This window comes from Platalea leucorodia (assembly GCF_965183815.1).
Source record: "Platalea leucorodia genome assembly, chromosome: 6".
Classification (NCBI taxonomy): Eukaryota; Metazoa; Chordata; class Aves; order Pelecaniformes; family Threskiornithidae; genus Platalea; species Platalea leucorodia.
The window spans coordinates 9,371,534-9,386,351 of record NC_138828.1 but is presented as its reverse complement, the minus strand read 5'-3'; the positions used below and the strand labels follow the sequence as shown (position 1 = coordinate 9,386,351).

The 14,818-nt window shown below is 43.2% G+C and overlaps 1 protein-coding gene across 2 annotated transcripts in view; it reads right to left on the bottom strand.

Annotated features, from left to right (window-relative positions):
- INTU (inturned planar cell polarity protein) overlaps window positions 1–3,954 on the bottom strand; it is a gene marked incomplete at its 5' end in the record, with an annotated part of 49,279 nt that extends 45,325 nt beyond the window's left edge. For both annotated transcript variants that reach the window (XM_082316573.1, XM_082316574.1), the window contains one exon: window positions 3,824–3,954. In XM_082316573.1, the coding sequence (XP_082172699.1) occupies window positions 3,824–3,954 (131 nt within the window). The remainder of the gene's footprint in view (window positions 1–3,823) is intronic.
- Between the last annotated feature and the right edge of the window lie 10,864 nt (window positions 3,955–14,818).

Sequence of the window (14,818 nt, the reverse complement as noted above, 5' to 3'; positions counted from 1 at the left end):
CCCAGAGCACGGAGACAAATAGTAAGTAATTCATAAACATGTTTTAAAGGGAAAGAGACTGAAGGAAATCATACTCTTTTGGCTGAGAAAAAAACAAATAAAAAATGATAGCTGAGAGGCAACAGGCCAAACGGTCCACTCCCCCACCCCAGGATGAACCACAGAGTATTACTACCTAAGGATGAGGATCAATAATGGTCAAAGTAGTAGTACTTAGTGGTTTAATTGACCAAAGTATTTAAGCTAAATATTGAGAGACCTTTTTGATCACACTCCTCCCCCCCCCCCCCAAAAAAAAAAAAAAAAAAAAATCAGCATTAGCAGGCAATGTAAGGAACACCTGGGATGTTCTGTATGGAAGATTTTCAGGAACAGACAAGACCAGTTCATTCTTCCTGGCTAAATGACAAACAGGTCTCCCTTTCTATGAATCTGCGACTGCACTGATAAAAATCAAGTAAAGAAAAACTAGAATGGAGACTTACATAATAATTAATATCATTAATTGTTTAAAGTTAACATAAATTCATACACTTCATACTAGAACTAGCTAATTTCACTGAATAAAGGATGCAAATTTTGTTTAAAACTAGTATTATAGAATTCAAATAGAGCATTAATTTGAATACACATATAAATTATACAGCTTCAAAGTTTAGCTGAACAGAGAACATGATACAAAGACACTGCACCACAGCACCTTTCAGGGCTCAAAGATAGGATCTGGCTGGGCTAAGAATATAGAAGACATTGGCATTACTCTCTTCCTGGAACCCCAGTGACTTAGAGAAGTCTATGGATGTTGCAGACAGGAAGAAACATCATGCACTTCCTCCGCATTTATTAATTATTTTGCCCAAGTTGATAGTTTTAAAAGAAGAGCCACCACTTGTGATAATTTGGCTATTCCTGACGGTCACGGGTAAGTCAGAGTTTGCATCTGCTACAAAGTCTTACTCAAAAGCTTGAGTATCTTACTCAAGAGTGTATCAGAACAATAACACCTAAAGGCTGTTAGGGCCAGAGAGTTATCTGATCCAACACCTCTCAGAAGGTGGTATGTAAGAAACAACATGACAGAGTTTTTCCTTGGCTTGCTTGTTTGTTTGTTTTTTTAAGTACTCCTGCATTTGGATACATGTAAGCAAAACTGGGAAAAAACAAAATCAATAAAGGAAACATTAGAAATTTACAAAGAAATAACATTTGGGTTAGCTTGTGTGATGTATGATAGCTCTTTTATTCCCTCTTTAAAAGGGGTTGTGCTCTTTGGAAAAGCTCTTTCCTCTTTGGGGTAGATGTCAAAATTTCAGCTTGGATGTCAGTTCATACACTCATGTTCTATATGGACCAAGGAAAAAAAAAAAGGGGGTGGGGTGGGGTGGGGGTGTTTACACTTGGTCCACTCAAACAGAAGCACTCCAGAGAGAAGGCTCGTCAAGGAGGAGCACAGATGGCAAAGTCACTCTGTGAGAATGAGCTGATGAAGACAGAAGACTGAAAAAGCGTCCCAATGGTGTGAATTGCTCTCCTTGAAGGCATTTTCATGAGTGTACTGCAAAGGAACTATCACTGTCTCAATACAGATCTGTACAGACATCTAAAAAAGCGAAGTCTGAAACAAGAAATCTGCACCTAGGATGACAGGTGTTTTCCCTAATGCTGTAGTTTCACAACTGATTCAAACCAAGCTAAAAAAAAAATTTTTTTTAAAAAAATCTCATTTCTCTCTCTCTCCCCTTGTGCCAAAACAAGCACTACACAATAACCCGAGCTTCTATATAAGTCTGGAAGCTTCAGTCAAGGGATCTAAAAATCTGGAAGACCCAGATTCCTCTAAGAGCAGTTTCACTGATCCTACAGAGGTATTTCTTCTTTGGGATAAATGTCTGAAAAACTGTGCCGATTGAAATTGTCCATGTATGGAAGAAACATATACTTGAAACAAAGGATCCAAATTCTGATTCTGAAGCAAGAAAAGACTGTTCTTACCCAAGGAAACTCAGACACAATAAACAATTAACATCTATGAGCCTTGTTTTAAAGCAATTAAAGAAAACACCAAATCAAGCGTTAACTATTTTACTGCACTGTATGATTAAATTCCACCCATATGATACTTCGCAAAAGTTAAGATCATCATCTTTAGTTTTCCCAACCTTTGCCTATGCAATGACAAAGCACAGCTTCAGACCGAGGCATCAGTTTGGCACATGCAAAGCTGCCATCCTCTTAATAGCTATGGCTGCCTAGAGGTCATCACAGGTAGTGAAAGTGACAGCAAATGTTAAACTCTCTTAAAATAGACAAAACTATAAAACCACCCTCCACACACACTGCTTTCACAATGGCATATCTATACATTCACTTCACAGCTCTGTCTCAAAATAGGCCTTGCACAAAATCATAGGGCTCTGACAAAAACACACTCATTATCACCCCCGTTTCTGCCCTCGCATGAACGTCCCTTGGTGCACCTTGGTTTGTCCACGTTAGCTGCAGTATCACGCAGCACAGTTTAAACTGTCAGATGCTTATTCTGGAAGTCAGTAACCTTTAATCCAGAAAACCATTCCCAAGGTTTTTTCCTTCTTTAATTTAATCAAACATGGCTGATTATAAAACCACATGCAGATCATCTATAGAGCCACCATCTATAGAGCCAAATACCATTATCTTAAAATACTTAACAGACCTGTCTTTGTACCTGTTACTTTGCAAAACTGTACTCTATTTCTCCCTCCCTTTTCACTACAACTCACATCTTAACCTCTTGTTTCTGTACTCAGAAGGCTGAAGTGTTATAGGTCCAACAGAAGAAACTATTTGGACCTAAAATTAAAGCTTCACAGTTCTGTTGATGCAGTGATAGAAAAGATGCATTTCAATTTATCCAACAGTATTACACATTGTGTTGTGTTGAAAACTGTGCAAGACAGCTTTATCCCCTGAACACACATAAAGAACACCAGGCATTTTAGATGAAAGAATTGGAAAAGAAAAAAACCCAAACACACACAAAAGAAAAAAAAAAAAAAAAGCATGACCTCAGGCAGAAATGTGTTACAGTCGAGTTCTGGCTTATAAACACGGGAACAAAATAAGGTAGGTGTACATCCAACAGCTTTGTCTCTCACTGAGCCAGAGGTACGGGACAACTACAAAACAAAGTATACTTAAACACACTTCAAACCTCTCCGACTTAAATCTTTTTCTTCTTCACTGCATTACATGATGAAAATAACATGCCAACTAAAATGCCATTGATTAACCTTGAAATACACATCTGAACTGTCAAGCAGAGTTGCTTTAATGCAGGGAAGAGATGGAGAATAAACTTTTATACAAATCAAAACCCCAGTGGCTGTATATATGACTTTAAAATATGTAGTGGTATGACAGAGTTGTCTCCTCACCTACCATTTCCCAAAAAAACAGGCCACTGAAATAGGAAGCCTGCATCCCCAGCGCTAAAGCACTGATAATACATGAGCCAAGCCCCTCTTGCCCTTCTCTTCCTCGGGCAGCGTTCAGCTGGGACACGGGAATCCGGATACCACGGACCGCCCGCTACCCGAACTAACGCTGCCGCCCGCCTCGTTACTTTCGGCGTTCTGCCCGACAAACGCAGCCTTACAGAGCAAAACGCCTTCTCTGCTCGTAAAAACAGCGCTGCACCGCAAACAGCAAGGGGCTCCCGCTCGGCCGCGGCCCACCGACCGCCCCCTCGGCGGGCTCCGCTACGGAGGGGCAGCCCGAAGAGAGGGCCCGGGGCCCCGACCCGCGCGGGGAAAGCCCCCGGCCCGCCCCGGCCCGCCCTTACTCGGAGCTGCCGGACAGCGAGGTGGCACAGGAGCCGCTCTCGCTGCCGCTGCCCGCACGCTCAACGCCTTCTCCCCTCGACGGCTCCATCCCCTCAGCAGCTCCGCTCCCGCCGTCCCCCCCGGACGCCATGACACCCGCGCCGCGCCGCCCACGTGACCCGCGCCCTGCCCTTCCCATTGGCGGCCCCGGCCCGGCGCCATGGAGACGGCGGGCGAAGCCTGAAGGCGCGTCCCGCCCGCGGCCGCCGCGCGCGGGACATTAACGGTCGCGGCGCCTCCTGCGAGGCCCGCCGCCGCGCGCGCGGGGCGTTAACGGTCGCGGCGCCTCCTGCGAGGCCCGCCGCCGCGCGCGCGGGGCGTTAACGGTCGCGGCGCCTCCTGCGAGGCCCGCCGCCGCGCGCGCGGGGCGTTAACGGTCGCGGCGCCTCCTGCGAGGCCCGCCGCCGCCAACCGGCCCCGGGCCTTACAGCACCAGGCTTTGATAAGCGGTAATTACGGCACGCACCGCTGCCCGCCTGGAGAGGAGGTAAATGGTAGTTTTAGTGCAGCATCTGGCAGAAAGGCCAGCTCGCCTGTCTCCTTTGGCTGGCCAGAATAATAATAAACATTTCAACGTGCCCAAACTCCCCGTTTACTTCCTCAGAACCAACAGCTGAGCCTCACTAGTGCCTTGAAAGTCTTTCAGTGGGTCAATATGGAACACATAATGGAGAACAGACTATTTACTTAGTGGTCTGATATCAAGGTCTCAGCAACAGTCTCATAAAAGAGACTATTAATGAAACTCTCAGTCCTGGGGCAAGCCTCAAACCATTGCTTATAATCAAAAACTGATTTGGAGAAAGAAACGTGAGGTAAATAGTAATTTTTATCAAGTCAAATGGTTAGTAGTGGAATACTTCCGTGCTTAAGCTCCATTATAATCATTTAAAGAGTCATGAAAAACTAAGGTAACTTCTCTTTAGGTTAGTCAGGAGACCAGTCAGGTTAGGGAGGAGAGGCAAGGGTGTGAGACAGAGCCAAACAAGCCAGATGATTTGGCACCTCAAAGCGGTCAATGCAGTCCACAAATGCAAAATCATGCACAGTCAAGAGAGAGAGAAAAAAAACCTACTCAGTTTTCAGGACTTAAATTATTCACATCCATGAAAAACAAGACCCATGGCAACCCTGCAGACAACTTGCTGTGTAGCTATGTCAGTAAACCTATCAGGACACGCATGGTGAATAAGGAAAGGGATGGAGAATAATTGTTGGAACATTTTTAGTGTGTTGGATTTAATCTCTGCTCAGTGGGATATTTGCAAAGCTTCAGCAGTGAGGTTTTACAGTGCTGGAGCACTATGTAGGAGTCACAGAATTCTGGTATGAAATTCCTGTGCTTGAAACTGTTTTAGGGAAATGTTCGTTAATAAGTGTGATTTCGAGTGAATTGACAGAAACATTTTAGACTTGTATCCATGCGATTAAGGCTTCAACTGGAGCAGTTAAAGATACCTGTATCAAATTTTGTGGCCATTCCCAAGTCCCTGTACAAGACCTGATTTTACAGATAAATTACTGTTGTGTGGATTTTAAGACTGCAAACCCATCCAAAGGAGGAGACAGAAACATTTCCCACCTAAAGAAAAAAAAATGTTTGTTCTAATATGGTTTCATTCAGTTTAGGACAGGATATGGTAGATAATTTAATTTTTTTTTTCCTACCCAAGCTGGCAACAACCACTTCACACAAAGTATATAATCCATGCATGGTAGACAAGTCTTTTTAAAAAAAAAAAAAAAAAAAAAAAAAAAATCAGGTCTTTGGTTGTTTCCAATTGTCAGAATGCAAGATATGCACCAACTTTCATTCTTTCTATTGCTTCCAGAAGAACAGGTGGAAAAAATATTTTAAAAGCACCCCACTTCCCAAACAATTTACTTTGTGAAAACAAAATAGTCTGCATAAACAGCATTTCTCAAAGAGCCTAATGAGTTATGATTTTCTAAGAGGAACACTGCAGGAGTTAGAATTTTAATAGAGGTAGGTGAGATGCACTCTCCCGCCCTCCCTAATTCTGCTTATATTTGCAAGCACTTTCCATACACTGAAGAGCACACTGAAGTGTTTCTGTAGAGAAGTGATAGTCTATGCCAGATGGTCCTGCGTTAGTTATGTTAAATTTCACTGAGTTCAAGAGTTGGTTAATTGTTTCCAGTTGTGTGCTCAATAAGTGAGAAATACAGGCTCTCTAAGAAAGAGGTGGCAGTCTTACACTGCTTGCTATTTTATAGGGATAACCATATCATGAAGAAAAGGATGACCGAAGATTTTGGTCCACTGAGAGAGGTAGTTGGGAGTCACCTAAGTATTTTTCTGAAATGCATGTGGAATTTTTTCTGCTGTGGGAACAGTTAAAGATTGCAAGATATCTCTCACACAGCAGGATTTTATTTTAGTGAAGACACAGATTTTCCCACACAACCCCTCTTGAGAGGAAAGCCTCTCATTTCTTGTGCATAAATATTAGGAAAAGACTTGAAATAATTTGTCTTTGGCAGATCTTTTACACTTAGTCCAAGTAGTTGGGCTGATGCTTCTCACTAAGGAACCCATAAGGCTTCTATGCTAGGTTGCTGTTATTAACAAGCAGATGGTAAAAATTTGCTACAGGGCATCGCTGGCATCAATACTACTGCTCGCCCTTACTGGACAACTGGTTAATGAGCATTTAAAAGTGGATAATTAAAAAGCACTCCCTTTTGCCTTAAGGTTGTTCTGATTAGCTGTTCCTGCAAGGAACTAAATCCATGTGTGGAAATTCATTTCAGAACAAGAGTTCCTTGTTACTTTTTCGGCTTAACCTGCTTTAAAAGCTATTGTGCTTTACAAAGAAGTCTACCTTGATCCACATTTATATTCAGGAGTAAATTGTAGTTAAAAGAGGACAGTGTATAAGACACACCAAAGAGAGATACTAGTCCTTTCTAATAAAGGAGGAAAATAACTAGGGCGTAACTCCATTTTTTGGCACTGTTGCATGGATACTTATGAACCCCTACTCCAACCACTGTCCAACTTAAACTACTAACATTTTTTCATTGTTACATACTGACGGCTGACTTTTTCAACCTGATGATGAGGAAATGAGGCTGGAGTTACAGTCTTTCCCAGCAGCTAGATGGAAGAGCACGGGGAAATTTCGGATTCGTGTTTATGACTACTCTAACTTGTTGTGTTTGGTTTTGTATAGTCAGGCCTATCTTAGCAATTTTACCAGGACCCGTGATTCACTGATGATATATGCCAGGTTCGTTTCACTGATGCGCGTTCAGCAGGCGTGTTGGGCCTGAATTGTGGGTGTAGTTGAGCTCTTCTCAACACAGGGCTGAAAACTGGGACAGTGTTAAGCCTCTGCTATACTGGGGCAAACTAACGCTCCCTCTGCTATGAGTGAATGCTACCTGGTACTTAGGAGTACCCAGTTTATGCCCGTGAGGTGCCAATGCACTACCCAGGAATTACATCAGATCCCTGATTTTTCAGCAATCTCTCCCCTTCTTCAGGGTCGTCCCCCCTGCTAAATGCCAGTGGGGGTGAGGAAGAGCACAGACTGCAGTGCTGTCTGTGTGCTATCTTGAGCAGTGCTCCAAACTGGGAGAATTCTCTAACAACTGGATCTGCCGGCTTTCTGGCTCTTTTGTACAGCACAGGCAGTATAAACAGGCCATAGGAATACCACGAGACAAATCTCCCTGCATATATCTGGACTATTGTTGAATCTGTCTTTCTTACACCAACTATGTGTATCAACAGCATTTTAAGTGTCCCTTTGCTTTCCCCCTTCCCTTCCACACTTCAAATTACAGCTCTTCCTTATTGATAAAGAAATAAGAAGGCCTAAGTGACTTCTTATTCTTTCATTTTTTCCTTTCTGCTTGTTTTCAAATCGCATAATGTTTCCAGGAAGGCTCCATCAACAACTGGACAGACATCACGTGATATATTGCAGATATAACATGATACATTACAAGCAGATAAAACTATTTTCATCTTTAACAGTTCTGTTTCTTGCTGCTAACACCTGCTTTACTCAAACATCTGAAGAAAAACTAACAGCAAATCTGGATTGCTAGAGCGACATTACCGACTTTTCAGCTATTGATTCCTATTGATTTTTTTATTCCTCCAGTGCACAGCATCAGCAAAAATGAGACAGAAATAAGTTCCTCTTTTTTAAAGATTAATGACAACAATACAGCTTTCTCCTGCCCCACCAAATTCTTTCTTAATAGACAAAAGGTGCATTTCACAGGCATTCCTTAATAAATAAAATCTTGTGATTACAAGGTTTACATAAAACTACATGAATAAGATTGGGATTACAAAATCTTCTGTTCACAGCTGTTCTGACATTATTGCATAGAGACCATCCATAGAATAGTGATACTGGACTGTCATTTTAATTGGGATATTTACATATAAACAGACTAAATGGAGAATGAAGGCTACCTTTGTGACCAAAGGAACAGAAATCTTGTGAGAAAACACTCCAGTGCTCAATAAATAAAATAGACTGTTCTTTCTGACATTTTAAGCTTTCTGTATCAACTTCCCCCTATGCAACTGGATCACACAAAGTATTTTAGAAGAACATGAAAACAACAGAAGACAGCCATAAAGAATTCGGGAAGACCCATCTCATTCTTTTGGAAAACAAGTCTTACAGAGTTAAGAGTTCCCCCTAGCATGAAAAGCAGCTGTAACTTCAAATAAGATTTTTCCTACTGTTTTTACTTCACTTTAAATCTACAGGCTTTTTTTCGGATCACCTGCTATGCATAGCAGGCATGTCAAGCATGAAAGAAAACCATTATTTGCAGTCAGTCAACATGCGAATGTTTCAAGTATGAATAGTACCTTATTGCACTGGAAGTATACTAATATAAGCAATACCATGGGGCAGCATGTTTTCAATCCAGCTTTGAAAGGGAACATTTTCTGTTAAGTCACGGACAAACGCATGCACAGGGTTTCAGATACCAGCGGGTCCCCTGTTCGCATATGGGCACATTTATTGCTTATAAAGCTGCTTTGGAGCGCAGTGCGGGAACAGGCTGGTTCCGGCGTGCCCTCCTTGCTGTGTTTTCATCCTCAGTGTTCCCAGGAATGGATTTTAAGGGACTACTCAGTTTGATGCTTTGAGCTGAAGAGAAGCTGAGTTAATAATTAGTTGTTAGTTTCCCTAGCAAGAGCTGTCTGGAGTTGGCACTGAGAGAAAGAGTACTTTTTCTTTGCAGTAGGAAATAAATCAATGTAGTCAAGAAAACATGTTAGGAAATGGGCACTTTACAGAACAACAGGAGATGAGCTTCTCTTGGATACTGCTGAACAGGATGGTCTTTTCCTTGTAAAGTTTAGGCAGCTCTTAGCTAATGCAAAGAAAATGGCATTGAGGGTGGCTTTGGAAGTCCTGCATTGGCACGTTGGGTAAGATCTTACTGTGGAGATGTCTGTGGGAGGATACTGTGGGGAACTGCAGGGTAGGGATGGCGAAGGCAGGGGAAAAAGCAGCCGCTTCTCACGCAGCGTGCCTCCCGCACGTCCACTTAAGGGGCGCCCACCTTGGATTTGTGTGCGGGTTGAGGTATTTGTCTTTCCCCCTCCTTAAGAAAGAGTTCAAAAGGCGTATGGAATCGATGCAACTCTGTCAACCCGTTTCCTCAGACGTGCCAGAAACCCAGAGGCAGCCCCCGGGCTCCCACGCAGGCTGCAGGGCACCCTTCAGAAGGGCGCTAGGGGAGCCCCCCCCCGCCCCCCGCAGGCCCACCGCTTCCCAGGGAGGGAAACCCGAGGGCGAGCGGGTGCCCCGCGGGCGGCCGCCCTTCCCCTCCCCGTCAGCACCGGGGCAGCCCCAGCTCCCGCCGCCGGCGCCCGGGGAAGGTGAGGGGAGGCAGGGACACGGCCCTTCTCACTTCCCGCCCCCACAGCAAACGGCTGCCGGCGGGAGCCTCTCCGGAGAGCCGGGGGCTCGCCGCTGCCCCGCGGGCCCCGCCGCCGGCCCCCCGCCCGGGGCGCTGCCGGCCGGCGGCCACCTCCTCCTGAGCCGCCTCCCCGGCCCCGCCACTGACCTGTGCAGCAGGACGCTCTGCACCGAGTCCAGGTCCTCCAGGTTCCTGGTGACGGGCCGCGGGATGCTGTACCTGCCCGCCCCGAACATCGCCCGCCCCGCCGCACCGGGGACTGCGGGCGGCCGCGGGCAGGTGGGAGCCCTTCAACCCGCCCGCCTCCGCCGCGCCTCCCGCGCGGTCCTAGAGCCCGCCGGCGCCACGCCGCGGGGCGCGGGGGAAACGCCGTCCCGCGCAGCTGAGAACGGCTGGGGGAGACAGCGGGACTGGTCCTGAAGAGATGGTGGTCTGCTGCCGCCTGCCCCCGCCGGGGGTCTGTCCCAGACCTCTTACCGGCCGCCGAGGGGGGATGCCTTACGCTGCTGCACGGTATTGTTTCTCTCAGGAACTAGCAAACACTGAAAACGCAAGTTTCATATAAGTGAAGTAAAATCATTCCTAACTGCACCGTAGATTTTTTTTTTTCCCAGAGCTGCAGCCACAGCTCCCATTATGTGAGAAAATAGTTTTTCCCCACGTATTTTCCTGTTGGTTAAAATAATGGAATTGCCCAGTCGATTCTATTTCCTTAAGTATTACTATGAAAAATTATCAATCCCACGAAATCTAATTCAGGCTTTGTTTCCCTCTTTCACAAAACAGTAATTACAAGCGCTTTTGGATGATTACTGAGTTACAGGACTCCTTACTGGTTTCCCAGCTGCAAAATTCTGACACAGTATATTGAATGAACAGGGATGTGAATCTATAAAGTGGTGTGACCCATATCCTCGCCATTTTTATTTCTCACCCATGAATTGCCATGATTTATGTTCTTTGTGACCTTTTACAAAGTGATCAGTTTTCTCTAATGTTTAGAATTTTTCAAGATGTGGTCATCTCCTCCGTATTTTCTTCTGTAGGTGGTTTAAGATCAATAGCTAATAAGGTCTTTCAATCAGTTATTAAAAACATCAGCTTTAGTTTCTCGCAGTTATTGTGTCTGAGATAATTATAGCAACACAACAATGAAGTTATTTCCCAGAAAGAGCATTAAGGGAAGGACCATTAGCATGATACGAAATGGATAGCAAATTGGAAGCCATTGAATATTTTAGCACCCAACTCCATGCGATGTTGACCACTACATGGAGTAAAAACTTCAGCTTTCGTGAAGACTTTGGCTCGAGTAGGCAGTGGCAACAGCTCAGTCTGGAGAGGGTGAATGTATAATCACCATGAGTCTCTGGCTGGGATTCTCACCAAGTAGCGTGACTCTAAAATTTAGGTATCTTACCATTTTCTGCTTTTTAAAATTTTGCTTTCTTTCTTTGATACCAGGTAGAAATTTTAAGAGAAGGACAATCTCCTCTGAATTCTACTACTGTCAAAAATGTGGGAACCACCATCATCCACTGAGGTGAGCAACAGCAGCAGTATTATTTAGGGTTATGACCATAAAACCTTTGTCATGATCCTCAGCACCAGGGCTATGGTGCTAGGGAAGCTGAAGGTATACCAGGATTTTGGGTCTAAGTAGCAGTGGCTGGAGGAGGTTGGGATGTACAGTATCAAAATAAGCTTAATGCTTCTGCAGTGGGCACTGTGAGAAGAACTTGCAATACTCACATCTTGATTTCAGAAAGGTGACGGAAATTGCATGGTGGTCATGTCCCCATCACTCTAAGAAACCACTTAGGCACAAGCCATGTTTCTATGTGACTGCACCAGTGGGCAATGTGAGAACTGAAGTTTAGAATATTTCATATACAAATGTTGTTGGAAATACAGATCAGAAGGCAAGGTTAGTATTTTTCTCCTGTTCGTAGTTATAGCTACTTTTGCGTCTTCACAGCATGTCTGCTCTGGTAACTGAGCCCTGTGGAAGTGGGGAAGTGACAGTGCAGGTAATTTTAAACTGTGTGTTCACTCTTGTCTACATGCTGAATTGAAAAAAAAAAAAAGTCAAAGATTAGCTGGTGAAGCTTAAGGTAGCATTGATTAATCCAAAAATATTTTGTAATTCCTCTTTGACGTAATCATCCTTCGGCAGCTCAGCATCTGACAGCAGCATGATTAGGAGCCAGAGCTGCTAGCACTGTGTGTGTTTTCCTCAAGCAAATGAGAGGCAAAAGTCCCTACACATGCATACCGAGGCTATAAATTTTAGGCTAGAATTTCATGTAGATCTAGGACTTCAGCAGCTTATCTGGACTGCTACATTCCCATCAGTCCTGTACAATGTGGTTCTCAGAACAGCATTATGTAAGAGCAGCAGAGCAAAAAGTTGCAGAGATTTACTTTGCTATATTTTTTTCACTCTTAGTATTATTTTTATTCCCTGAGGGAGCAGAAATGTTTAATTTTGTACACAACAGGGGCGTGTTTTCTCAGTTCTCTTAGGACAACACAAAACCCACTCCTAGGGCTGGCATTTGCTGGTAGAAAACAACAAAAACCCCAAACATTACCATCAAAATCACAGTGCATTGCCAGAAGGCCTTTCCAAGATGCTTGTCAGCTTTTCTTTGTCCCTGGGTTCCTTCTCAAGGAAACCATTTTTTTTATTTCTTACAACTACTGACCTAATGCTGAGCTTCATGGTAACATCATCTGCTACTAATATTGTACTTTTACATGGGCTCAAAATCGATTGTGAAGATCTTTATTACAATTGCTTACAATTCAGCAAAACTAGAACATGTAAATATAAATAAAAAGAGCCTCAAAACATGCCAGAATTAAAAAAGGTGACTTAGGTTTTGTGTAGCTTATGAAATGACAGATCCAACAGCTCCATGCTGCTGATAAACAGGCAAAATTACTAATTTTAAAATCAAATAGAATGTTCTTCTAGATATGCATTACAACTTTTACCACATTTGGTGTGGCTAGGCTCAATGTTTACAAATGACACAACTGGAAAATGAAAGAGGAGGAGCAGAAATTCAAAAGTGATACAGTGGATACTTTCAGAGCCATATTTTTTTTTTTCCCTGAATATGTTTATCTTACCTTAGCTGCACATAAGTTTCTTAAGTTAGAGTTCTGAGGTAGGATTAATCCTCTAACACAACTTCTGCAAATCCGCCAGCCTTTCATATTTACAAGAATTATTTTAATTGAGTCTTACAGATTGAAGTTTCACTAAAATACAAAGTGCCATTTCATTGTATTTTCTGCAAGATTTTAGCATGTGTACAATAGGCCACAGAAAAAGGAATGTCACCGTTCCAACTGAAGTCTGTTAGCTCTTGTATTTAACTCTACATGTAGAGAACATGGCATTACAGCATATTTCCTGAATCCAATGAAATACATGCAACTGGAGAAAGATTTAAAAAGTTCTGCAATGCAGAGAAACAAAACCATGAGGGATTGGGGAAGGAGGAAATTTAACCAAGTTAAAAACAGAGCAATGACAACAAAAAAGAATTTTAACAGGCACCCTGCATACAAAATAATTGTAGTATGCCTGGACTCCCCTTCCGTTTGTGGTACTTTTACTGCCAGTTGAACTGCCTTATGAAAGCCCTTCTGCTTTGTTAAAGAGCAATTCTGGTGCTTCTGATGTAAAACAAAAAAAAAAGAAATAGCAAAGTATTATGGTGTATGCTTATGACAGAGATCTCTTTCTGAGATAGCAGTGTGTTTTTTTCTTAAAGAAACAGTTGTTAGGCTCTTGATTATGAAACTATTTCCTATGCTGACAGGCTCAAAAGTTTTTGAATCATAATCCCCTTTTGGAAAACTAAAAGAGGTAGTAAAGCTACTTTTGCTATATTCGAAGACCTTTGACTTCCTTGACTTGGCTACTAAGTTTTAGCGTGCCTAGGGATCAAGGACTAACCTGCTTTCATTGGCAGCACAAGATGGAAATCAGGTTATCGTTACTTCGTATGTATGATTTGTCATTTATATCATTAGCCGTGAGATGTTAGCACTCTGGGGACAGTTGAAATCTTTTGGAAGAGACTACATTCCTTCCACTGAATTTGGAGGGGGAAATATCAAATAATTATTAATCGGTCCCCTCCTTTTGAGGCAACACATACTTCCTAGTCCAATATCCTGGCAGTAGCCAACTGTGGGCTATTGTTGGCTGCAGACCCAGGATGGGTTAAGCATGAGGCTTGAAGGAAAGTGGGTTGACTGTGACTCCATCTGGATAAGACAAAAGTTGTGACAAGATTCTAAGAATTTAATGGAAATTTGGAGTGCTGAGCAGGGAGGATTTGGAGGCTTTGTCTCTTTTAGACCATTTTTGCCCGTAACATTTTTTGTCCTGGTGATAAATTTGTAGAAAAAGCTGTTTTTTTTCTGCTCAATTATACCTGTGAGTAAGAGAGACTGTACCTTACTGTACTCAGTTCCCAAACTAAGGGCTATGGCAAATTGTTGTTTGAGCACAAAGTTACTTTCCTGGCTGTTCTATGCTTCCTCACCTCTTTGCTTGTGAAACTACCCCTGTAACAGAGGCAGCAGAACAGGCACTGAGAATGCATCTTACCAGCTGCAATTCATAGTCCAGCATATTAACTTAAGCCCCCGTCGACTTCCATTTATTTTGTTATGCCAAGCTATAAACTGTGGCAGCTGAGTGTCAAGTTCCTCTATCTATTGCATTAAGCTGTGGTAACTGACGTGATCCAGGAATGATGAACCAGACACCACATTTTCTACTCATCTGAAAACACAGAGATTTGACAGCCTAAGGATTTTTTTTTCCCCATCTGATTGGGTCATGTAGTTTACCTTTTACTTTTAAATAGGATTGTTTATCTTTGGATGCAGTAGGCAAACAGGGGCTCTACATGACCACAAGGGATGGCAACGCCTAAAGGAAACTGATCAGTTAGCACTGCATTGTTCTGTGTTGTGTTATATTGCCTTTTCTGGTAAGT